At 42.7% G+C, this 26,739-nt stretch overlaps 1 protein-coding gene across 1 annotated transcript in view; it reads right to left on the bottom strand.

Moving 5' to 3' along the window:
* cltca (clathrin, heavy chain a (Hc)) overlaps positions 1 to 25,567 on the bottom strand; it is a 32,089-nt gene extending 6,522 nt beyond the window's left edge. Inside the window, exons 1-22 of the mRNA XM_069724110.1 lie at positions 25,253 to 25,567; positions 15,460 to 15,667; positions 11,509 to 11,777; positions 11,166 to 11,327; positions 10,940 to 11,053; positions 10,562 to 10,735; positions 7,782 to 7,979; positions 7,401 to 7,601; positions 6,751 to 6,903; positions 6,441 to 6,563; positions 5,640 to 5,777; positions 5,390 to 5,554; positions 5,067 to 5,247; positions 4,391 to 4,554; positions 2,793 to 2,918; positions 2,555 to 2,697; positions 1,657 to 1,891; positions 1,405 to 1,527; positions 1,149 to 1,294; positions 859 to 1,042; positions 575 to 767; positions 7 to 164 (exon numbers count right to left, since the gene is read on the bottom strand). Of these exons, the coding sequence (XP_069580211.1) occupies positions 7 to 164; positions 575 to 767; positions 859 to 1,042; positions 1,149 to 1,294; positions 1,405 to 1,527; positions 1,657 to 1,891; positions 2,555 to 2,697; positions 2,793 to 2,918; positions 4,391 to 4,554; positions 5,067 to 5,247; positions 5,390 to 5,554; positions 5,640 to 5,777; positions 6,441 to 6,563; positions 6,751 to 6,903; positions 7,401 to 7,601; positions 7,782 to 7,979; positions 10,562 to 10,735; positions 10,940 to 11,053; positions 11,166 to 11,327; positions 11,509 to 11,777; positions 15,460 to 15,667; positions 25,253 to 25,294 (3,600 nt within the window). The 5' untranslated portion in view covers positions 25,295 to 25,567. The remainder of the gene's footprint in view (positions 1 to 6; positions 165 to 574; positions 768 to 858; positions 1,043 to 1,148; positions 1,295 to 1,404; positions 1,528 to 1,656; positions 1,892 to 2,554; positions 2,698 to 2,792; positions 2,919 to 4,390; positions 4,555 to 5,066; positions 5,248 to 5,389; positions 5,555 to 5,639; positions 5,778 to 6,440; positions 6,564 to 6,750; positions 6,904 to 7,400; positions 7,602 to 7,781; positions 7,980 to 10,561; positions 10,736 to 10,939; positions 11,054 to 11,165; positions 11,328 to 11,508; positions 11,778 to 15,459; positions 15,668 to 25,252) is intronic.
* Positions 25,568 to 26,739: the final 1,172 nt, after the last annotated feature.

Below are 26,739 nucleotides of genomic sequence, written 5' to 3'. Positions count from 1 at the left end.
ACTGACCTGTTGGATGTGGGCATTGTTGGGTCCATTAATGAACTCTTCAAGTTCAGCCAGACGGTTGGTTTTGGCCAAAGCAAAGATGAGCTCCGTCTCCACGTACGATTCTCGGGCCTTCTTACGAGCCATCTGAAGGAATTTGACCAAGTCCTCCCAGTTACCTGGAACACATTTACTGTTATATCAAGCTGTTGGTGTGATTTCACATGAAACAAGTTCTTTTCTAGTTGTGCAACACTGCCTCGACTGTATTGTGTGTAGTTTCAATAACTGCTGTAGCAGCAGAAATGCTTCACCAGCTGCTCACAGCTAACATCCCTGGAGGAGAAAACTCAAATGAACTGAACTATTATTTTCAATCAAAGTCGCACTGACAAAAAACAAACCGCTTCCAGCCTCCTTTCGGTTCAGAGCGATTGGTCATCTCACAAAAAGTCAGATGATATTATTTCCCCGTCCACTTTGTTCAAGTCCTCTTGAGCACAAACGGAACAGCGTGGCCTTACACACAATCTATCAAATAAAATCTCAGCAAAGTCTTTTCTTTCTTGAGCTAAACACGTGTTCTCACCGCTCTTATCAGCAGCCTGCACCACCTCCATGTACGCAGAGGGGTCGTCGGCTTTGATGTAGGAGTCGATGGCCTCCTTCACCAGCTCCTTCTGCAGCTGAGCTTTGGCCAGCTGGCTCCACACGGCTGGCTCGTTGCAGCGCTCTGCGAACTCATAGGCCCGGTCCAGGTTGCCAATATGCTCGATCAGCACCTAGGGACAAAAAAAAAAAAAAAAAAAAAAGGATGACCAACTCCTCTTCAGTCGATAAGGTATCAGTCTAAGAGTTAGAGTAATGACGGACCTGCACAGCGGAGGTGTTGACGTCAAACTTCTTAAAAATGGCAAAGGCCTCCTCGAAGAGCTCATTGCTGATGGCGATGTTTGCGATGTCCGGGGCGTCGTAGTTGTCGAGCCTGCTGATGTACTCCATCACACGAGTACGGTCAGCTTTGATCGCCGTCAGGATCAGCAGGTTCTGCAGATTTCTGTGGGAAAGAGGAAAATTAAAAAAAATAAAAAACTCTAGTCTTGTAGAGGACTTTGAAGTGGCTCCAAAAAACAGCAGAGGTCCAACATGTCACTGCTAAACACCTGTGTTCACTGAAGACAGAGTTGTCCAGCACAATCTTCTCCAGCAGCTCAATGAGCTCGTTGGGCAGGTCGGCGGTCATGAAAGCCTTGACGGTGACGGACACCTCCTCCGGGTCCTGGGTTTCTGACAGCGCCGTCTGCACCACCTGAAAGGGCCGACGGAAAGGAACGGATGCTTAGAAAGGCACCAGGCAGGAGTGCAGAGTAAAAAAAAAAAAAAAAAAAAAAAAAGGAACTCGTCTTGTGTATACTGCACCTGGTCAATGAGTGGCCGTCTGAAGGGGTTGGTCTCGAGCAGCACGCTGGCCCACAGATCGGCGTCTTTGCGTCGCACCAGGTAGCGAGACAAGCTCTTGAAGAGGGAGTTCTCATTGCAGACCTGACGTGAAAAGGACAAAAGTTTACAACGCGTCCTGCTGTAGAGAAGGAAGACGACAACACACCACAACATCTACAAAACGAGGTGGACTGACACGCACGGAGCGAAGATTAAAACACCCCTCCTCACATTGATCAGCTCCTGGTCACACTGGCCTCTCTCGTAGGCCACGCAGGCCAGATGAGGGTCTCTCTTCTCGCAGTACTTTCCCACCACACGGCTGTCGTAGAACGGGTTCTCCCTCAGGAAGCGTTCGGGGTTGTTGTTGCTGTCGATGTAGATCTTGGCCAGGGCATTATGGGTAGCGGGCTCCTCACAGCCTTCATGGATTCGAGACTCCAGCCAGGGGAGCAACAGCTTCAGCCTGTGAGAGACAAATGGATGGTTGGACTCTTGGCTGCTCACACATGGGAGGTCTGTTTGGAGAAGTCGCACGTTCCTCTTTAGATTGTGTTAATTGATAAAGAAAATATTTTTGTATTTCAAAATCATTGTTTATAAGTTACTCCTCAAAAACATGAATTATTTTCCACAACTCAGTAACACTGTAAAAATGTGACCAGCAGTGCAAATATTGCTGCTAAATGTTTATTTCAACAAATGAAAAATAAAATAATGGCAAGGCACTGACTGGTTTTTTTTTAAAAATTTGATCGGCATTACTATGTTACACAAAGCAAGTTTGAAAAGAGTAATATCATTATATTTCTGATCATTAATATTACTATTCAATTATAAAAGCTGCTCAATGAGAAAATAAAATGCAGCACAAATACAAAAAAACAAACATGTAATAACTCCATATTTCTAAGATACGGACAGACATAAATTGTCAGTCATTGACAACCCAAAAGTTGGACATGTAAAGTTTTACAAGGTTAATTTCAAGTATTTGGTGTTTCAAGGAAACCACACAGTCACCCTTTTTACATTTTTGTTTTAATATTTACACCGATTTCAGAGGAATAAATTAATTCAATATTTTAGTTGTAATGTAAAAGAAAATAAAGGTAGAAAAGTGAAGCACCTGTTTCTCTTTTCCACCTCAGCTACCAGTTCATCAGTGGAGAATTGTCCTCTGACAACCAGGATCAGGCTCTTGATGACGTCCTCTGAGCAGTCCACGTCCAGGAGACCTCCAATCACAACAGGCAGACGGCTGGGATTCACCTGAGACAAGCATGTTACCATAAATCTGTCATTGTCTGTTCAGAAAGTATGCAGTGGAATAGTGATGTGAATGTCCCTTCATTGACCCCCTTTACCTTCTGAACATAGATCTCGATGTACTTCTGCAGGTTGTTGCGGTACAGGTAGAGGACCAGGTCGTGGACGAAGTCAAAGCGGTCACAGACGATGATGAGCGGCAGCTGGTCGGTGAGTTTGGCTTCCTGTGCGTCACACAGAGCGGATAGTGTCAGTGAGATACGATCACCAGACCAATCAAATCTGGTGCAACAGGGTTGATCTTCTACTACTGTATCAAGAAGTCATTTACTGTTGCAGTGGAACCCAAATCAATTTTCCTGCACCCATGATGGTATCACTGACAATGAAATATAACATCATTTTCCAGCTACATCAGCGCTCCTTAAGTGATAAAAAAAAAAAAAAATCCATTTCCGATACGACAGAGAGGAGGGGAAGCAAAATAAAAGGTCTGCCACTAGAACAGATGGACTTCACAGTTTTGAGAGGCAATGGGATGGTTCGGAAAAACACATTTCACAGTAAAGTCATGGAACAAGACCTGCAAGTAATCCAACATAGCTTCTTACTCATCAACAGGCACAGAGCTGCCAGTTGTCAGGTCACCACTAGGCAGCGCTGACCACTCGTCTTATGTTCCCACTGATGGGCTGAACCTGCTGCCATCCACAGGATTAACAATCTGGGATTGTACACCTTGTCTCTATTATCCAAAAACATGCGGCACTGAGTAGAAGGTCCTGTTACAGGACTACACACTACACACACACACACACACACCTTTACCATCTTCAAATATAAAGTACAGCGCCCTGACATGTTCACCATTAACTGCAACTACACACAAAATATCCAATGAATGACGAGGACTATATAAAGTTCAGAGAGCACCGGTTGCACACCGGTGGGTGTATGGATAGTAGTGTATAAACATATACACTTCCATACAAACCCCAGTTTCAATTCCACGTCTAAAGCTACGGGGAAAGGGTGAAAAAAATAAAAATAAGGGCTACATCCTGAACCGTGGGGAGGGTAAGATTTACCTGATACATGTCCTGCCATCCCAAAGACAAAGGAGGAAAAGCACAAAACATAATTGACTGGAATCAGGATTGTTGTTTAACATTTACAACCAATACAGGCAAATTACTGGGGATCAGTTAGTGACCAGTTGATGGTAATAATAATTTCCTTTTCATTCGATTTGCAAATTAAAGACTAGCTATGCACTTTCAAGCAATACGGGATAAAAAGACAACAAACTGAAAATGGAAATCCCAAGTTTTGTCTCGACATCAACCAAAGACACACAACACAACATACGACTGTCAAAATCGTAAAAAGGTCCAACAAGATGTGACAATGAAGCAAGACTTGGTGAATACCTAGTATATAGCTATTTGAAACGCTAGAGAGCTTTTGATTTGAAATTAAGGCTTTTAATTTGAAAACTCTGTCACGCAACATTCGGCCACCCGATGGTACAACTTCATCACTTACTCTCACACATTCAGGTTTTATCAGGCTGGCCACACAAATCAGACAAAAAGCAACAGAGTGCATCAGGAAGAAACAGTAAAGAAACAATCAAGTAAAATAAGTCGCTGTTCAGAGTCTGTTTGATACGTTACAGCCGTCCCTGTGGATTTACCTTGAGGAAGTTCTTGACGCGCTCGGGGTCGTAGCAGTTGCTCTCTCTACAGATCCTCTCCACCTCTTTGATCTGGCCCGTCTTGCAGGCTGCCTGGATGTATTTGAAGTGGACTTCAGGATCCTGACTGAAGTTCACAATCGAGCCCAGGAAGTAGAACAAACCTGAGGGACAAAGACAAAGACTGTAAAGTTTCGAATGACGTCTACAAGTTCCCCCAAACTAATGAGAGCAGTATGGATCCGGTTTTACGTCCTGAAAAGACAGAACTGACATTAATATGCTGCTCCATGTCTAAAGTTTGTCTCGTTCCCAATTCCCTTACTTAACCTTTATGCTCCATTATTCCAGTAATAGTAGAAGCGCTGCATTAGTTCAGCTCCAGGCCATTCTGCACAATATATTGATTGTCCTGCCTCTGCTCTGGCCTACTTGTCTAATTGATAGATGGAGGGCATTGAAGTACATGAGCAGGACGGAATGGCAGCATAACTGAGGGACAAGTCAAATGCTACTCTAATGTCGAGTCGGAGTACAGACATATTTTAGAAGAACTGCTCTACTGTGCAGTGCAAATCATCTCTGAACTCCAGAACACCCAACATCTGTGCTGTCTGGATTTTAGTTTATCGATATCAAAGGATGCAGGACGCCAGAATGAAGTTTGGGATCTCACCTTCGAAGCTCTTGAAGGACTCAAAGAGTTCAGTGAGAGCCTGCGTGGTGAGCTGTTCGTGGTACTTGGAGGCCACCTGGACGCAGATCTGAAGGTTCTGGCGTATGTTGGCTGAAAGCATGGCCCTGAGGCACTCCAGGGAGTCCTCCACTGATAGAGAGCCAAAGTAGTTCACCAGCCACTGCATGCGGAGGAGCAAATGTTAGTTTAAGTCATGGCTCGCATAAAAACACCACGGATTCCGCCATAAGCGATGAGCATTTGACAAGAAATATAGCTTCTAGTTTGAATTTAGTTTCCCTCGGTAGGTAAGCGGCGCCCACCTCTGGGTTGAGCAGGTGTGTGTGCACCACAGCGCGCTTGATGTCGTACAGGTCGGTGTAGTGCTCCAGTGCCCGTTGCAGGAGTCCAGCCTTCTCACACAGCTGGGCGATGTGGGCGCGGTCGTAGTTGGTGAACATTTGGTTTCCCAGGATAGCGTCGGCAACCTGCACCCATGACAAGAAGCGTTAAAAAAAAAAAAATCGTCATAGCTTAATTTAGGGAATTCTTTGCATGTGCAGATAAGTCTACCTGTGGAGCATGCATGAGGTTCATCTCCAGCAGGCGAGTCTGCAGCGGTCCCTCCGAGGGTCTGTTGTTCTTCAAGGCATCCAAGAGGAAAGAGGTGCACTGCTGGATCAGGTTGTACTCCATGAAAACATCCACGATCTGGACACAGACACACACACACGGAGGTGAGAAGTTAAACTCCAGAAAAGAAGAGAGAACAGGCTAACATGGCTGCAAAACTCTGATAAGAATATTACTTGTCAAAACCTTTCATCATACTAAATAAATCACTTCAGCACTGTGGCTGACAGCGCACTGCCACCACAGTCTCCTGATGCACCAATAACAGCAGCACATTTAAAAAATGCAAGCACACCCTTCTCCACAGCTTAAAAAATGAGTCAACGTAAAGTTAAAGTTGGCTGAATACAACAGTTTTTTTTGTTCCAACAATTGATGTAAGCCTCTGCTGCAATGTGTTGCACTTCTGAAACTCTCGTTACCCGCTAGTGCAGCACTCTAGGCAACACAGAATGCCATGTCAGCGGTTGACATTTGCACTGCAGAGAGTCTGCAGAGGCAGGAAGTAAAGGAAGAAGTGTATTTCCTTACAGGACAGCTGCTGGCATGTCTTGTGACTCAAACTCTTTGTCTGATTTCAAGGAACGTTTGAAGATGACTTGTTAATTGCCGATTGGGGATCTGTGAGAAGGCGACGATGTCTATCTTCATTAGCGTTCCCCAAAACTCAAAAGACACAACACAAAAAGACAACTGAACAGAGACTAGTGCTAGAATATACATAGCAGTTATTGCTCTGACCTGTGTGATGTCAGCCAGCGGCTCTTCATCCTGGACCAGCATCTGGGCAAACTGGAGGCCTTGTTCTGGGTTGATCCGCATCACATTTCTGAGCAGGAAGATCCAGTCTGGAGTGTAGCCCACCTGGAACAACAACACAAAAACAAATGAATACATGGATAGAAGTTTTAGGGACATTGTGAGAACACCTATGAAGAAGTGCCATTAAGTTGATTATATTTAATGGAGAGACACATTTTCATTAAAGCTTTTCAAACATCGTGCAATGCAGTTTATTGAAACTAATGACTAAATACCAACTCAGACTTACCTTCTTGGCGTACAAGACAATCTTGGGGAACTGACCAGTCTCTGCAAAGCATTGAATGACCTTGTTGGGGACATTGGCCCTCAGGTAGACACTGAGAGCCAAGGTAGGATCCACAGCCTTCACGAGGTCACCCAGCTCCTCTGAACACTCCAGCTGAAATACAGCAAAAGTCACATCAGCACTGCAACGAATTCAATACAATCTTCAAGGAAAGATATTCATCTCCCCCCTCTCTTAATTTCAGGGTTTTTTTGTCTGTTGTTATTTTTATATTGGCTACAAGCGACATCAGAAATGAGCAAACACAGTAAAAATACATCAACAGATTAAACCTGTTATACCAAAGGATAAAAGTAGTGCGTACTTATGTAAAGAAAAAACATGGGCAATGTTTGTATGACAAAAGTCCAATAAAATACACATAAATATACAAATCATTAAATTTCAAATATACATTCCCTTACAACCCCCAGTCCACATTCCTCTTCTTTGCTAATGAGGCATCTTAGATCCACCCCCAGTTTGAGAGAAATGTTGGATGTCAGATGATCTCGTGGGATCCAAGATAACAGGCAACTTATGTAAACAACACAGGCAGCTCAGGAAGAGCCGCTCCATGTGAGCTGAGGCCAAGATGGACCTCTACATACCTTGTCTTCCTTCAGCCACTTCTCCAGGAGCTGCTTCCGCCCCTGCTGCAGGACGGGCCTGCAAAGCTCCAGGGACTCAAACTTGTTGAGTTGGCCCTGGTCCAACAGGATACCAAAGTACTGAAGTAAGGGGGAGGTCTGGCCCGGCTGAGTGGGAACACTCTGGAAGCGACGGATGGTGTCTGGGGTGCGCAGGATACCCTGAGAGGGGAAAGGTCAACCAAAGGTGAGAACAGATGTAAACAAATGATAAATAGGTGGGTGGAGGATGATGAAATTTAATCTGATAACCCCACAAGAAATACAGTCTTCTGGAGCTCAACGACTTCTGTTCAGTTTGTATTAGATAGGTGCTGATTGACCCTATTGAGGAACGAGTACCTTTGGTGCATTAGCAGCAACCTTGGCCGCCTCCGAGTAGTTGCCAGCAGCAAAGAGGTTGTTGAACTTGCGTGCAAAGAGCTCTTCGGCCCCGGCGAGGTTGTTGCGGACAGCTAAGCGGAGAGCCAGGTCTGGATTCTGCAGCACGTTGGTAATGTAGGGAATGATGTTCTCCTCTTCCACGCAGACGGACAACACCTACGTCACAGGGAAATGCAGTGAAAGAGAACCAGATTAAGGGCAACATTTGGGCTCTAATTATCACCTTAGACACCATACTCTACTTTTGTTGACACCTCCTCTGTCTTATATGAACCACCAACTCGTATAAACTCAAGTGCATTGTCCCCTCACTTACTATCCCCATTAGGTTTGGTAGGTTCTTAATGGCTACCTTCAACAATATTATTTCTAGGAGGCATCTGGATCACAGGAATGTTGCCAATCAGAGAATATAACCTCAACTGGAAGTCGCTTTTTTTTTTTTTTTTTAGCTCATTTAACATACATCAGGATCGCACTGGCATAAATCAGCACATCTGTTATTTGCATACTGTGTCAGAAATCAGCAGCGTGCGCGACCTCAGCTGAATCTACACACACACACACACACACACACACACACACACACACACACACACACACACACACACACACACACACACACACACACACACACACACACACACACTCTCTCTGGCCTTAGAATGTAGCTGCTGAATGCAAATGTTTTATTAGTGGGTCAGTGTAACGCAGGGCTTTTGTGAGCAGTCTGGCAACTGAGAAGGAGGAGAACGAGTCAAATGAAAAGAGCAGGATGGAGGAGAGAGCGAGAGGGGAGGGTGGGGGGGGTGAAGGAGAAAGACAGCCAGTGTTGGCCCCTCTACAAACAAGCACAGCAGGTCAGTGCCCCGGCTTTCTATACGGGTGAGTAGACTTCATTCTTCCTGTCACTAAAGTAGGGTTACTTATAACGTGGGTGGACTAATTGGAAGTAGTTGAGACTAAAAAGAAACGAATCGAAACGAAAAGAAGGAGTAAAAAGGGGTTTCTAAGAGTTGTAGTCGGTATATACAAGGTGTGGTCAGGAAGGAGCCTACAGTGTCTGAGAGGGATGAAGAGCCTGATATTAAGGTCAGAAATAATTACAAACAGAAACACGCGAGTGGGACGGGACTGGAGGCTTACTCAAGCCTGGTCTAACATTTTCCTCCAAAATGAAGATTAAAGAAATCCTCTAACCATGTGAGTCAATACTTAAGCAAACAGTACAGCACGGCCACATGTGAAGCTACAAAGTTTATTGTGCTGTTTAAAAGTAACAGGCCACTGACTGGGGGAAAAAAAAACAACCTGCCAGGACGACTAACAGAACCACGAAATATCAGATAACACATGAGCTGTCGTATCAAGTGAATCACACACAACACACACACACAACACGCACAACAGGTCCCGGCCATGCTAATGCCATGGAAAACAAGGAGGTGGCTGTGACTGCAAGAGAGGACCTGCACTAAGAGGATTTAGGCCACCAGGCTGTGCCTCCCACTTTACATCATGTGCTGACGGGAGGGGGGCTTCCCCTCTCTCTCCCCCCTCTAAGTCTGTCACTTACTTTCCTCATTTTCCCTCCTCTGTTCCAGTCAGTTCACTGAGGTGCCCGATCTGTGCCCTCCACCCAGTCTGAGTCACGGTGTCGGTCCTGATGCTGATACACTAACAAACAACCAAGCAGTCACCGCCTCGTCTCCAGCTAACAATGCGAAACTTGCTGACAACTACAGGGACCAGTTGAGACAGCGCCCAAACAGCAATAATGGAGAGATTTTACGGGACACCATAGACTTTTATTTTTTCCATAAACTCAGCATGTTAGCACCTTAACTTGGCACGAGGCGCTGATGGTATAGATTTTTTTTGTGAAGGTGACAGGTGCACAGCCCTGTAATTTACCCCTATTTAGTTGTAAGGCTGTAATGTTTTTTCCTAACAACTAAAGAAAATTATTACACGGCATTAGATCAACTTTACTTCTGAGTTAGCAGTCATCTGGTTAGCTTTATTTCCAAGTATTTATGAAATCTATGTAGTATTGTAGTGATGTATTAATCAGTGTCAGATTACCAATTTTGTTGGAAACCAATTGGTGTCACTGAGGGGAGCAGACAGCGGCCTATTATCTCAGATCACCACTCTTGTGTATGTGTTTGTGCATACACACACACACACGCACACACACACATACACACACACACACACACACGCGCACACACACACACACACGCACAGAGAGAGAGAGAGATCTGTCACTGCCTCAGATCAGCTTTCCCCTCTTCACTCAATTATTCATGTGGTGTGTGGCCTGGCTGGAACATTATTCATCAGCTGGCTGTATCCAGTTCTCCTCTCTGGTTCAGTGTTACAGAAGCAGAGAGACACAATCCTCTCCGCTCTCTCTACGTGAAACACTGCACCTTGGATTATTTATAATGCCCCGTTGCAAAGTCTGAGCTTCGCTGATGACGACAGACAAACAAGGGGATGCTGCTGTCACTACCCCACGCAACCACTGAAGTTTGATGTTGTGCTTGTTCGGGTTTATTAACCTCTGTCAGATTTGTTGGACATGTGACTGCTGATGAAATGAGCGGTAAGTAACAAGCCGCTTCTGTTGAGGTTATGAAGAAATATTTGACATTCAAAAGACTGGGCAGCCATGAACAACATCAGTGTAATTTCCTTGAGCTGCCAAGACACACGGCAGTTGGCATTCTTACCTGTCCCTTCCTGTTGACACCGATGATGCCTGAGGTGGCCTCGTGAGGAGCGGTGACAAATATGGTCTCTCCGCTGATGCGGTTCATGTAGATGCAGGTGCCTGTCTCCAAGTCATACAGGTGGATGTAGCCATATTTGGTAATAAGGAAAACCACATCCTGCTTGGAGCTTATCTGTTCCAGAATTAAAAAAAAAAAGGAAATTAGTGACCTCACATAAATGTATACAGTCAAATTTACTTAAAAGATGCTACGAAGATGACTTCCATGTGTATGATTTACATGTATAATGTGGGTATTGGATGACAGTTTACTATCGACAGAAGGCTGAATTTAAATGAATTTGTCAAAGCCAGATGCTCAGTTGTACAAACAAACCTGCATGGCCACAGGGAAGTCGTTCTGGGCTTCTGGAGGGAAGAACACATCCACGGCTTTCTTTGGAAATGGCTGGTTACCAGTTGGTGGGGTTCCCACTTCGATGATGTGCAACTGGGTTGAAAAGAGAAAACATTCATGAGAGACAGATACAGTGAGGGTTTTTTTCCTAGGATAATGCCAGTGACATCAAATCTGTATTTCTTATGTTATTAATGTCAGCCACCTTCCCTCCAGCCTGGCCTCTGACGGCGAAGCAGAACAGAGTTGACTCCTCTGTATTCCCCTCCATCTTAAACTGAGCGAAGCCGGCAGCATGGCCTTCGATGGGCTGAGAAACCTTTCTGTCAACAGAGTACAGCTGCATGGCTCCCACCACTCGGTTTTGCTGAAAAAGGCAAAACAATATATGTGAATGTGTAGAACGCAAACTCACTGGCTAACCAATGCTAAAGCTACTGTATACATACGGTTACTTATGGATGTAAACGGGCTGTCTACTATAGATTCTATGTGGTGAAGACATCAACCACTGAGCTCATTAGCGTTCATCTTTAATAGAAAATTACCTGAGCGGAGATACCGATGAGCAGGAGCCATTTCTGCTTGGCGTCAGTGCGGTAGTTGATGATCTGGCAGCCCGCCAGGCTGGAGTGGCGGTCGAAGACTTTCACAGGCTGCGAGTCACCCTCCATGCTCCAGTGGTAGACGGCATTGTCGGTCACGAGTGCAACTGTGTTGAGGGAGATCCACTTCCAGAAGGTAACATCGTCCGTCATGGTGTGCGCCTTCATCTTGCTCTTCATCTCAATGTTAAAGATCTGAAGAGTTTTGGCGGCTAGAGGGGGGAGAAAGAGGGCAGGAACCGGGCCCCGGAAGAATGTTATCGTTTCTGACGACGGCATGTCCGCACACACATTCATAGAAAAAGAAACGCACCCAATTTTATAAGAGACGGGAGATTCATATTTGAAATATTGTAGTCATGGTACAGAGGTCATGAGGCAACAACGCCATGACTGACAGACGGGGGATGCCGAACATGCTGTAGTCGGAAATTCTGTCTTATGAAGTGTAGTGAGAGTACCGTCAAAAAAAAGAAGAAACAACAAGTGAATTTAAATTTCAGCCTGTTGAGAGGCTACACAAGGTGTGATTGTGTCCTCAAGCAAATAAATCATCCCTTTCTAAACTACATACAGACTTTATGTGACAGGTCAGTAAGAACACATAACTGCAGTTTGCCTGATGTCACTGTATGAACATTTAAGGAGATGAATAATGTTTTGAGTAACGAAGAAATTTATTTTCAGTGTAATTAATGAGGTTGTGACGATGATGACTGCTGGTGATCCGAGTGTGAGTGGCTGATGCATACAGACCTCTTTCTCAGCACAGGTCACTATAAATTCAAGAAGACTAATAAGCTCAGTATTTAACTGAACTGACCACAGCTCTTGAAATACGTTTAGTAAATGTACTCGGTACGTGTCATGAAGTATGTCCGACCACGTGGCCAACCCCATTAAATGAACAGCGGTCAGAGAAAGGAACAAAGCAGACGGAGGGGAGAAGCAACTCACAAAGAAGGCAAACACATCTGCATCTGAGACAAATATCCAAGAGGAACAGGACAGTTGAATAGAGGCGCAACTAGAGGGGAACGTTTTGAGGAATTAGACTTTTAGACAAGAGTAGAAAAGGTGTCCAATAATGATTCTGGTTGATTATCTACAATTTAAGTTACATATGTTTTGTGATGCCTGGATAACAGACCACAGATTCAATGTTTTAAAAGAAAGGTTCACTCACCTGAATTTTCTGTTTTATTAGTTCAACTTAGTTCAGTGAGCTATAGCTTTATTAAGAAGCAGTGTGACTTCCTTGTTTGTTCATTATTGAAAACGCATCGACAAAGTGAGAAAATGCAAAGATGGATGCGTTAGCACAACCGCCGAGATCATTTGTGCCATCACTAAGCCATGGGATCAAAGTGCAATAAGCAGTGTGCCAAATAGACCACTTTCAGCAGCAGCCAAATTTCAATGAGCAAGCAAAGAGGGATTTTTAATTGAATCAATTGAATCATGATTAGCGGTTGGAGGTAGGTGTGTGTGTGTGTGTGTGTGTGTGTGTGTGTGTGTGTGTGTGTGTGTGTGTGTGTGTGTGTGTGTGTGTGTGTGCGCGCGCGCATATTTTTGTGCGTGCACACACACACACGTGTCCATCCTTTCAGATGTGGTTACATGAAAAGGTTAAGGTTCATATTGTGTCACATGATCAGGCCGACTGAGAAGCATCAATATGGTAGACTGAACAGGGAAGACAGAAAAGGTGGAAACACGGAGGAGCGGGTCGACAGACGGTGTGATATTTCCAACATCCTCAATCATAAAGCTCATGTCTGCTGTGAGCGATGAAGAAAAAGCACAGCTGAAGTGCTACTAGTTTCAGTGGGAAGCATTTTCTGAGTGGCCCTAATTAAAGAAGGACCCCATTTATTGTAAACTGTGGTGATCCGTCTTCTTCTATGTCATACAAAGACAGCAATGTTTGGATAAAGGTGAGAATCTAATCAGGGTCACTATTAACCAGTACCAACTAAAATGATCTAATGTGGAACATTTAATCAGGTGCAGAATGAGCAGTGATAGAACTATTGATCACTCATGATGTGCTCTATAGATCACATTAGCTCCTTAAAAGTGCTCCTTACTGTATCACGTCCTCAGCTGAAGGGACAATCAGCCAAGAAAAGACGTTTGATTTCAACAGTTAACTGTAAAGTTTGGAGACTCGCACATCTGCCGAGTTGTTTTACAATTACCAACTCTGCACTCACCCCAAAAATAACTCTATTACTACTGCCTCATTCCTCATTGGAAAACATTAACATTTACTGAGCTCCAATAGATACATTTACTAGAAATCAACACATTTTAATCTGATCACTAGTGTAGTTTGACGATATAAAGGAATTGGGGTGAATCATTTGATCATGAACTAGAGAAAAATCATTGATCAAAATAACAGTCGCTTTACATGTAAGCCTGAAGGGTCAACGAGGCCTCAGATATCCACTCAGAGTAAAGAATCAAACTCAAACTACAGGGAGAGTTCAGCCGAAAACCCTCCAACACAAGGGTTTTGGCTCGTCAAATATTGTTCTAATAGCTGGACAGGGAAAAGGCCAAGAGCTGAACACAGACAGATGACACACAAGGCTGCTGGCTTCTGGGATCTACTGGACAGTAAACGCTTCTTTACCCCCGAGTAGCTATCAAACCTAAATGAGCCTTTTTCCATTTGTAACACCCTGGCAAGCAAGCCCTACAGGTTACTAACCAAAGTCTGGTTTTGACCCAGTTCTCTCCTCATCTGGGACTACGTGACAGAGAAGGATGTCCCATTAGGAACATGCGAGATCAAACCAATGCTGTTGTGAGGTACCGTGAGACTTCCTACACAGATTACAAGTCGACACATTAATCCTATGATCTCCTGTATTCAACTGTAATCCTCAGTTCTTGGTATGGAGAACCACAAGTTGGTCAATAGTTGCAAAATGAATGAACAAATATTAAACACAAGTGAAAAACAGGTTTGGGTAATTACAATTTCCCACAGATGGAAGAGGACATGGATTTCAAATGGAAACTTAGAAGAAATGTGAATTAAAATGGAATCATTTTACCCACAGTATTATCACACATTCAACCAGTTCTAAATCACTTATACATATAATAAAAATGATGGAATGCCAGCAAGCTGTAAGGCTGTGAAAGATAAATCCTGTTTACGAAGGAATATTTCAAATGGCCTACATGTAAAAAAGTCCAAAATACTCATTCAGAACTTGGTTCGAAAATATGTCAAATACTTAAACATTGTGCCAAAACCCACAAACAATGGTAGATAAAGCCCTGTTATCTGAAATCACAATAATCTATTTGCTTCAGTTGTTCACTTAATAGAGCAATGGTAAATGGAAGTATTTCAGTGCTCATAAATATTGTCTTGAAAACAGGATTTTACTTTCACAATGAAGTAGTTAAATTTCAACTCACCGTCTGCAAACACATAAGAAAGCAGTAAAGAAAAAAAAAAACATAGAAAAGACAAAAACAAAAACAAACAAAAAAGTCAACGCAATTATGAATGCTGGACAAAAAGAATAAAAATATGCTACTCTGAGTATTTACAGGACAAATGTTTGGAAAAAAAAAACATACATGTTGGTCAATAAACACTACCTCAGCAGAAAACTAAAGTAGCTGGATGTGAATGGACATAAATAAATGAAAATAATGTATAATACTATAATAATATGAATACTACTAAATGGATAATGTTGCTGTTTACTAAACAAACACGACAAAACTGAAAACCCCTTACAGGTGATTAGTTAAAATATAACACTCAGGTAAAACTTCTATTCTTAAAGCCTGACAGAGCAGCTCTCTCTCTTCTACACTCATTTAAAGAAATGTGGCCTTTGTAATGACAAAGAAGTGACATACCTTTAAGCGCAATGACCTTGCTGGCTGGATTCATGATGGCGCTGTCAGCTGAGATGGGCCTCCTGATTGGTGTATTGGGGTCGGCCAAGTCAATGATCACCACCTGAGACTGCTCGCCCACCTTCTCCCGGACACAGATGAACTTATCAGACTCCATGGTGAGGGTGCTGAAGCCTATGTTGGCCGGATTGATCCCTAAGTTTTGGAGCTAAGACAAAAAAAAAAAAAAAAAAAAAAAAAAAAAGATGGAAGACATGTTAGATTGAACAGAAATGGGCTGCAAAAGGTAAGTTAGATATCAGGAGCAATCACATACTGACATTAAATTCAGGCAGCTCCAAAAGCCTCCGATAGTCTGTTAACACGGTGCACAGTGACCGTGGCTTTAAATGGTTAACTTGATCCAAACGCCAGGGGTTGACCAAAAAAAGACTTCACTTTCAGCACGGCTACTTTGCACTCCGCCAGCCGGCCGATGAGCTCTGACAGCGAGCAGCCGCTCTGTGGACACATGCAGCTGTGGATCGGTCCCAACAGTTCGGGAGCTGGGCTGGGTGGAGAGCTAATCCACATCCAAGTCCTCAAAGCACGGGCCAAAGAGGAAACTACAAGCATATTTGCAAAACACAGGAGCCTCGCTGCGATCTGAGCACCGGCAACTTTTCAGGGTCTGACGTCTTCAAACGTATTAAGTTTGGTCAGATGCAGTTTATAAAAGATGAGGCATTGCAATATCACTGTATGAAGAGAATTTTCCCACAGCACCTGTCCAGACAATCCCCTGTGCTTAATCTAGTGTAATGTTAAGATAAAAGACATCACATGCTAACCAACGTCTAGGTTAGCACAATCAACCAACAACAGAATACCAGCAGCGTTGCTTCAGTTTTACTGAGATGCTGGTGTCCAAGAACAAATAAATGATATAGTACAGGAAGAGGCTTCACCTACAAAAAAAACCAACAAAAAAAACAGTCTGAGCCTGTGGGTGAACTGATTTGCAGCATACAAGACCAGCAAGTTCTACAGACCAGCTAACTACCAAGGCGGGGAACAGGGCGCCTGGGCCGCCTCACAAACCCTGACTCAGCACCACCTACTGTGGATGTGCCAAAGCAGCTCAGAGCAGGAGAGTCAAGACTGCTGGGACAAACACAAACTACCACGGCTGCAATTCAAACTGTAACAACACTTCACAAGGAAAATGAGAAAACACAGTCATCACACAAACCTTAGTGTCTTCCTGTTAACTGCAAACCGCAACGCAGTTATGAAGTAAAGCTTAAGGAAATGAAACTACACAAAAACACTTCCCAAAGGCAGCGTTTGCTGTTGCAACGTCTTCTACTTTTGCAATACATTAGATCATTTATGATTTGATAAATTAAAGCCCGACCGATGCCAACACTGATATGAGAGTATTAGAATTCCAAGATATATCAGATGATATCCGCTTCATATATATTTCATGTGCAGTACTGTACACACAATTGTTTTGCAAAGATTCTTTAAAAATGTTTGTCAAACCTTTTGACACTTGTAATGGAGGCAGTTTTTTGTCCACACTGACATCAGCAAACTTTACGGGGAATTTAATAATGATTGATAACTATATATTAAAAAAATAATAATAATAATAATTTGCGGTCGACTTGAAACAACATGCAACAGAAAGTTTATATTAATAGATTATTATAAGGAAAATACTTTGCTGTTGGTATCTGCATCAATGACTTTCTTTCTGTAACATTTTTTTTAATCCCCACCAAAACTATAAAAAAAAAAAAAAAAACTTAACCTCAGTATAGTCTGTTGTTTTAACGAAGGTTTCTCCCCTGATTTAAAACACAGCAGCATTAAGACTGTGTGTGTGTGTGTGTGTGTGTGTGTGTGTGTGTGTGTGTGTGTGTGTGTGTGTGTGTGTGTGTGTGTGTGTGTGTGTGTGTGTGTGTGTGTGTGTGTGTGTGTGTGTGTGTGTGTGCGTGCTTGCAGAGGCACATATCAAAGTTTGAATAAGGAATAAAGTGTGTGACAGCATGTGTGGGAAAACGCCTTCCTGTCGACGGCGACCGACTGCGCATGTGAAGAACGTGTTTCTCAAGCTGACTCTAGGAAGTAGTATAAACAGATCTACTGCGTATCCATGGTGTCGACAGCTGTCCGAGTCCACATCCTCCACACACTGCACTCAGGCCCTTATGCCTACCCATAAACAGGATAAGCTAATCATGATAAAATTACATAACTAATGGGCCATCAAGCTTAACAAGGACGCTTACTATTTCATGATCTGTGTTCTAATAGCAAGTATTACTGACCAGTTTAATTGACCGGCCATAAAAGTCAGCAGATTCATCATTTAAGACCCCGTAATTTAAATGTCAAGCAAATGTCAATTTTGTGGACACAAATTGGATCTCAGCCAAAGAGCAGACTAGGTTTGCCAGCAACAGTCACAATTTACCCACGTTTGGTGGCCAGTGTTCATTTAAAGGCTTGTTCGTGATAAAAATGTGTCTCGACTGTCAACCATTCTAATCAGCAAACACAAACCACAGTTCCACCAACTGCCCAACAAGAAGGCGACACCTTTTATCAATGACAGGACACACCCTCCCGCAGCCTGTCCCACCCACATTCTTCCAACAGTGTGTAACCCGGTTCCTTCTCAATGATGCTGCAATAAATAACCTTACAGAACAAGTGCTACTACCAGCTATGAGGAAAGAACCAGAAAACTGATCTGAAACAGTGGTGTTTTTTTGTTTTTTTTTTCATTTTCCTGATGAGGTGACATCATACGGTAACGTCATGGTGTAGTACAGAAGCCTTGTTTACTGGATAGCATTTGTTTATACACCAGACAATGGGAAACAGATGTAGAAAAAAAGACTTTAAGTCTGAATGCATCTGCTCTCTGTGATATCCAGCAACAGTTTGTTTTATCATGCACTACAAAACGAGTTGGACCTGTTGAACATGGATTCAAACTAAATGCACTCTTCATTTATAACACTAGCATGCAGTGACCCTGAGATCCAAGTCTGTGTTAATGAACTGACTGACTTTAAATCTGTGTAAACCAGACTGAGGTATGTCGACATGTTATTTAACAATACTTTCCAGACTGATTTACATGTTTTCTCTCTCTCTCTCTCTCTCTCTCTCTCTCTCTCTCTCTCTCTCTCTCTCTCTCTCTCTCTCTCTCTCTCTCTCTCCATCTGTCATCTATTCTGGGATCAGCAGGAAGCTCTTTCATTCACAGTGAAATGCATTTTGTCAAACAGGAAAGAACAGCATAGCTTAATCACAATGAATATGTTAACTCTGATCTTTGAAATAAAGAACAACAAACAGGGACAGATGTCGGACCGACCACACCACAGTCTGGTCTGCTATGGAAACCTTATAGTAAAACAGTGAGGTGGGCTACCATCTCTGTGACATCAATGAAGAGGAATTTGGGTGAAAGCAGGTCAAACCAGTGGAGCTACAACCAAGTGTGGAAAATCATTTAGAGCCTCAGTCTAGCCTGCCCGGGCCTTGTGCTGCTGCTTTTAACTTAGCGGTTAGCATTAGCTTTGATGAAACCTTTTAATCCATCAACTGTGAATGAACAAGTAGAGACTGGACAGTTATTAAAGGGCGAGTGAGAGCCAAACTAATCTGGTAACTGTGATTGGAACGTAACTGCTGGAAAAATGTGTAATACTTTTAGAGGATAAGCTAAGCAGGTGGTAAGAAGAGAAGAAAAAAAAAAAACACAATTCAGAGGAATAATAACAGAATCAATTCACAAGAGCACGTACACTGCTGTAGCTGAGACTTGCTCGGCTAACCAGTGCAATGGCAGCAACAGATTACCAGTGACTTACCTTTGCTCTATACATTACTGACATCCCATAAACTGTTCTTATTGTTCTCAGGGACTCAATGACATGATATTATATTAGGGCATGTCCCAAATTAATGTTCCTGCAAGGAAATATTTTTACACAAGAGATAGTGAATAAAATTGCAATGATATGCAAGTCTTACTAAAACCTTCACGTTTAATGGCAACCAACAACAAAGGCAGCCGGTCGGGTGCACTGGAGTCAAATAAGTGTCAGAAAATGAAAGCCATTGATTGCTTACTTATTGGACGTTTTATTAAGGATTTACTGCAGTTATACTCTAATCAGTAAAGCTAGCATGATGATCTACTACCGGTCCCAGGAAGGAGCTGACATACAGGACGTGACTTCTGATCATAAAATGTCCCAGATGATAACAATGACTAGTTATCAAAGTCTATGTCATGTAATCCAAGAAATCCACAGGAGATTAAATTAGCTGCTATAACAGAACATCTGAAGACGGCAATGGAAACATTACCCTACAAATATGTTTTTGCCACCAGAAACAAATACAGTGGTCATGTATGCAAACTATCATAACGTCATAAAAAGATAAAATGTAATAAGCAACTCCGAGGGCACGACAGGAGTTGAAATCAGAGAACAAAAGTAATCGGTGCAATGTGGAAAAGGAGCAACAGAGTCCAAGCAAATCGTATCCTTTCTTCAGGAAATTAAAAAACGACTTGGGGAAAAGAGACAGTGAACATCCTGCATGATGGAGTTCACTCAGTCCCCAGCAGCTACCAGCAGTCCTTCTGGTTATATTTACAAATACCTTCCCAGCTTGACTTCACTGCAGTGCCGTGTTTCTTGTTCATGCTCCGACTATGTTTGGGTCAGAATAAAAATAAATAAATGCTACCGAATTTCAATGGGGCTGATTTATTATTAATGCTTCTTCCTTCTGTCAGTTAACGATTAAGAGACTGGAAACAAAGTGCTTCAATTTAGATGTGAAAACATGTAACTTGTGTAAAACTTCATTGAACTTCCAACTGTGTAAATTCCTGTAATTGAGCTGATGGCTGCTGCTTCATCTCAGAGATATGGAGCAGGCCTGCAGATCTGAAGTATTCCTCAAGGGAGTGCCATCTGTGGATTTAACCTGTTTGCTCTTCCTTTAAAAGGAAAGCAACATCTTGCTCAGCAAAAAAAAAAAAAAAAGCCCTGTGTCTGTCCCACACATGTAAAGTTCAAGGCAGGCCAGGGAAGGATGTGCTATGTAATGTGCTGAGGCTTGCAGCACTTCATTGCAATGCTTCACAACAGGAAACCAGGGACCCATTGTCTACCAGGACTGAATCAACAGGTCTGCCCAGTGCTGCCTCCTCCACTACTATGGGCCACTGGGGGGGGGGGACATGTGACCAGGCCAGGGGTGAGGAGCAGAAGGACTGCCTCTACTGTCAGATAAAGAGAGGAGGGGAAAGATGGAAGGAATGCAGGCTTTTCTGGAGCTCATCCATCTCCACTCCAGGCCAGATCTTGCTGAGGTGGTTGTGAGACTGCAGTTTCCTTTTTCACCAGAACGCACACTTTATCATTCTGCAGAATGTCAAGTGTTCAGCAGATCTGTATCCTCAACAGCCTGTCACGAGATATCAGGTGGTCATTTACTAGCTGAGTTCAAAGTGCAACATTCAATCTTTGCGAGGTGATATTTAAAGAGCAAGGCACAATAAACGAATGCGCTTCTCACCAGAACAAACAGCAGGGATGTATGAACACGTACAGCAGTACAGCAAGTGGATGAAACACAACTGAAAATAAATCTCAATTCAATGCGTTCAGTGTCGGCATACTGCCGACATACAATCCATCTTTTTAGAGCTTTCAGGGAACTAAATCCTTTCTCAGATCACAAACATCTAATTTAAAGCCAACAACAATATTTATTTCCAGAACCGTCACTACCAATTACACGTTTTCTTTTTACTTGCACCGTAGTCAAACTTGTGCTTTAGTTCACGACTTCCGTCGAGGCTCCTTAATCATACAAAGTAATTCACAATCAATGATAAAAAAAAAAAAGATTTCATAACAAATAGGAATTATGGCCTAAATATTCTGAATAGAAAAGAAGTGAATTTTCTGCAAATGGATGTTGTCATGAATTACATAATCTCTATACTTTTATGTTTTAATTATTAGACTTTGTAAGGTTTCTCTAACGCACTATGGTGAATCCTGTTGTTTTTAATGTCAGCCGAGAGTTCAGGGGAGACACAACAAGGCTTTTCTGTTTCTTGATAACTTTAACCGGATGATTTAGTTAATCCCAATTTTTTGTAAACATAAATTACTGTGTAGAAAACATGCATGTATGCACAGGAAATGAAATAAAGATTAACATGTTATTTGGACATTTATGTGAAGTACGATGTTGAGTCAACACATCACAAGTTTTTTTTCCCTCCACAAATAATCAAGTTTGTCTTCTGGCACCAGAAAGGATCTCTCGCTTGTCAAACTCGTCTTACTAAATACGAGTTGCAAGAGTAGCTTTTGTTAACGGAGAATGGGAACCATGTTTCCAGTAAATACACTGAATCCAAGAGCCATTTTTTTTAAAGATTACAAAAAGCCAAATCCCAAAACAATTGGGATGAGTGTTGAGGTCCGGTCTTTAAATGATACTGGTTCCTGTCCCAACAGTTATATTAATGATATTATTCCCCGGGCAGCCAGTGCACATTCATTTATTTAACATTAGGTATTCTCCATTTGCCTGGTGTTCAATTTGTTTTCTCTCTGACTGCCCAAAACATGTCGTGTTCAGTAGTGACAGCATTGCATCTGTAGTTTCCCTATTGATAGCAGTAATGAAGGGGAGCACATGACCGACTGAGTGCATGTACTGTGTCGCGTGCGGAAAAGATGTGAAATGCTCAGAAACAGGCATTTTAATTGGCACTTGAGCAATTAAATGACTTTAACTGGAGTTAACACTATATAAATGGATGATATATAAAATGCAAGCTGTGCAAGTTGACAGGAAGCACTCGGTTGTGTGTGTGTGTGTGTGTGTGTGTGTGTGTGTGTGTGTGTGTGTGCGTGCGTGTGCGCGCGCGCGCGTGTGTGTGTGTGTGTGTGTGTGTGTGTGTGTGTGCGCGGAAGGGAGGTCGGGGACTTTGTGCATTAGACCTCTACACAAGATCCACTAAAATAATTAGTATTATCTAAATTTAAAAATGTATATTAATCTCTATATTAACATGTCTTGTGTAAAACTCGAGAGGGCTGAGACAAATGATTATTCCTTATTATTTTCATTATGTTTTTGCCTATACAATAACAGTAAATAGTGAGAAAAAAAAATACCAATAGAATTTCTTACAAACCAAGATGATGTCTGAACATATGCAGTTTGTCTGACTGATATATTTTTATGCTTAAAAAATAACTAAAACAATTGCGCGCTTACCAAAGTATCTTTCTATTAATTTCCGGTCAACTGACTAATAGATTAGTCAACTAACTGTTGCACTTCGAGAAATTCATCCGTTAGTCAGGACACCTGAGAACGATCATCACAGTTCGATTAAATAGACGTATCACCAAGCCCCACTTAGTCATCAGTGGTTCTCCACAATCACATACAGTTTCATATTTTTGTGATACTGTTAAATATGAGCCTCTCGAGACAACGGCATATAGGAGCAGCTCAAACTAAACGCAAACTGTAAGAAAAATATGAGATACTAGTGTTAAGAGGACATTAAAAATGTTGGCCCTGTTGATATGTTGTTTGCAGAGTTGATGGTTGTATGTATGCTAAAGCAAACATGGATGTTGAAATAGAATTGCTGTATCTGAAGCTGCTTTGCTGAGCCTGCATGTGTAGTAGTAAAATTTTTTTAAAAATCACTACCCCAAAGGAGAAACTAGGAGTTGATGTCAGGATGATTTCTCCAAGATCATGTGACTCTATTGTATCAATAAGGCCGTAGACCTTCCTTCCTGCTCAGCACCTGATGCACCGATGGGCAACAGGAATAATGGATTGACAAACCAAGATATTAGCCAACACAAAAAGGAAAATGGCAGTTTATCTTAATATAGACTTCAGATGAGACTTCCCAGTTCCAATACCTGGTGTGATCTGCTCACATTATGCAGTGAAACATGCATGAAACAGCACATACAGGTCATGCATTACTGATAAGATGCTAAAGATCTCTTGGGAGTTCATTAGTCACACAAAATAACCCGGTGACGCGTCAATGACACAAACCAGGGGACTCGCACTCAAGTCACAGCCTGGAAGTTCATAGTAAGTAATGTGATTCAAATGAAAGTTTTATTGTACATAAGCAGAAGCTGCACATCATGAACTAATTGCAGTTTAATGTTAAACATACAGCTCTTTGAATGAAACCTTACTGTTACCAGCATATTGTAATTTGACTATAGAGATGTAGCGTCAGGGTTTGATCACACAAGCGTTTCCTTTGGCTGAAGATAAAATATCAGCTCCATTTTAATACACGGTCACACTGTAATTCACCACTTCTGTGCAGCTCTCTGTTCACTCCCACTCTTGCAATCAAAGGGACTTAACAAGAGAGTCAAAAATTATTCCATAATAATTTCATTGTAGCTGCACATACAAAAGGCCTTTGCATCGCATTGTGACGCTCAGCCTCCATATTAACTCATCCGCTGCCGTCACAAACTAAGATAGCAACAATAGCGCTGCGCTTTACTGTGACTTCAGCTATTTTTCAAGGAAATGTTAGATGTCGGTTCAGTTTTAACAGCAAACCAAAGTGCCCACAGCCTCCACCTGTTATGAACACAGACACCACTGCACCTTCACCAGAGCAAAGTATCAAACTGTCCATCCGCAGGTTTAAAGTTGTAAAGTCTCACAAGGCCGTGATGGACAAAGGTTTTCATGTTCGCACTACACCGACATTGGTTGATTCAAATAAAAGCCAAAAGGTGGACAGATCACATTTCTCCTTCTTATTTCTCGACTCAAACACCAGTCACCAAAGTTACAGCGTTGTGTTCATTGCAACTTTGACGTCAGCAGCCCAGAGTGGATCGATAAGCTTCCTGCTTCCTCGAGCTGATCAGCAGGCAGTTTCATTGAAGTTATAGTGAAGGTGTGTCCCTTTAAACCTCCAGAAAGCTGAGTCCAGACGGTACAATGAGGGAACGGGACACCAATACGTGATAGCTGCTTCACTGCTCCATATCAAGGACAAAGTTTGTCTTGCAGATAAAAAGAAACAGAATCCAACAGATACAGAAGTCATTCAACAGGAGGAGTCCAAGTGACCATTTCTACAACCGGCCGACGTGACGTCCTCCTCAGGTGGGACCATCACCTTCAAAGGAACAGGACGAGGTCTTCATCGGGGCATGTTGTCACCACAACAAGTGTACAAGTCACGATATCTCTCTTTATTTCACCTGCCAGCCTGAATGTGGCGTCAGGTGATTGTCCAGGTGGTAATGTCCATTATTACATGTGTAGATGTAACGATCACCCACAGACAGCACTGACAGCGGAGAGCACCAAACTACAGCAGCACGTCCTCCGAGGAAACCACACGACTCATGACACAATGAACACGTCGTCTCTGGTTTAGACTTCAGAGCGTTATTTAAATGCCCTTCCTGTTTGCGCTGCGGACTTTCTCGATTTCAGTCATGATCGAGGGTGGCTGGTCAACGTGTTAGCAAGACGGCTCGATGCTAGCCCAGATAAACGTCATCCACCCTGCCGGGCTAGTTAGCATAGCTCGCAAAAGCTAACTTTAGCCTGTTAGCGACCTCGCGCTTGTGTTGAGAAAGTCTCCGGCGCGACAACGAACCTCGCGGCGATTGAGACTGGAGGACAAACTTTAACAAACAATTCAAGCATTCATTCATCCACATACCTGCAGGTGCTCCTGGAAGCGAATAGGCAGGATCTGAGCCATGGCGGTTCCGCTCTCTCTCTCCTCCGGTTTCCTCTAATGCTAACGAGCTGCGGCTGCTTCTCTCGGATCCACGCCGGACAGCCAGGGAGCTCCTCGTCTCAACTTCAATTGTGAATTAATTACTCGGCTTGTTCAAAACGTATTGTCGGCGTGACGGTACTTTTCTGTTCGTCCCTTAGCTGTTTACTTGCGGTCTTCCCCCGGCTGACGACGGACTGCCACTACACCGACTCCCTGGACCTGCAATGGCGGTGGAGGCTGGTCGGCGGAGAAAACATCCCGGAAATGGAAGTGCGTTCAGCGGGGCGGATGGATACGTCGTCACACTTTTTTTTTTAAAGTGCGATACGCCGTGTGTATATATACTGTTTCTTTGGCATATTTACAATATTAAACGTTCTCTTTGGTATATCAAGCAGCGACGCTCGCCTTCAGCATAAATAATGTATGAAAACAATGTCAAAGGGGAACTACTTCTTTCTACTCGCCCTTTGATTTTTGCCACATCATTCGTCTTTGTAGATTAACGTCATTCCGACGCGTTGGACGGAGGTTGTACACTTGTTCCTCTCAGCCAATCGGATCACTCCTCTCTCAACCCGAACAACTAATTCAACTTTTTCCCTTGAAGCTAATTAGCATGCGTCCAGCGTTAATTCTGTTTAGTCGAGGTGTTTATGCAGTCGATCATTTTCTTATGACATTACCATATCTATCTTTAATTTAATAGCCTTTTAAAAACACAGTATCCTAAATAATATGCTGTGTATCCCAGCGTGGTCCCCCTTAAAGGACCAAGCTTTCACATATGCTGTTTATGTGTGTCCAGTGTGTATGTGTGCATAATAACCTAATTCTCTCAAACAGTTTTAGCAATTATAGTTATAGTGTACATGAAATAATAACATCATCAAAATCTGAAAACAGAATTTGTGTGTGTTTTGGTAAGAACTGCTGGGTGGAGGATGCACCCAAGTATTCGTTTCCCTTTTTAACATCCACAATTTCTGTTGGCAGAGGATGTGACCTTATTGCTCAACGTAAAACTGAGTGCTGGGAAAGCCACCTCTCAAATGCACTGACCCTTTAGCACAGATCTCGTTCTGTTGAGCCAGCAATTATGGCTTCTGCAGAAGGAAAGACTGCAGGAAAATGAGTAAATGGTATGAGTCAATCACATATAATGATGACTGGGAGTTAAGTAACGTCCTCAAACTTATCCCTTCAAAAGTCTGTAATATAGAGACCTATAGATTAACGGCCCCTCATTTAATAAAGGCGTTGACTCAAGGATGGTAAAACTGAATTCAAATTTTTACACAATCTTTTGTCTACTGAATAATATCCGAGAAACTAAGACACTTCTGCACATTAAAAGAACAGATTTAGAGAGTCTAAAAGGGAAATTTTCCCCGAGGCAGTACAGACAAATGTTTTTGCATTGC

This window comes from Brachyistius frenatus, unplaced genomic scaffold (assembly GCF_029030835.1).
Source record: "Brachyistius frenatus isolate BFR_SWC_R1_liver_20210118 unplaced genomic scaffold, ASM2903083v1 Contig_361, whole genome shotgun sequence".
NCBI lineage: Eukaryota > Metazoa > Chordata > Actinopteri > Embiotocidae > Brachyistius > Brachyistius frenatus.
The sequence above is the reverse complement of the archived record's forward strand: the minus strand, read 5'-3'. Positions and strand labels throughout refer to the sequence as shown.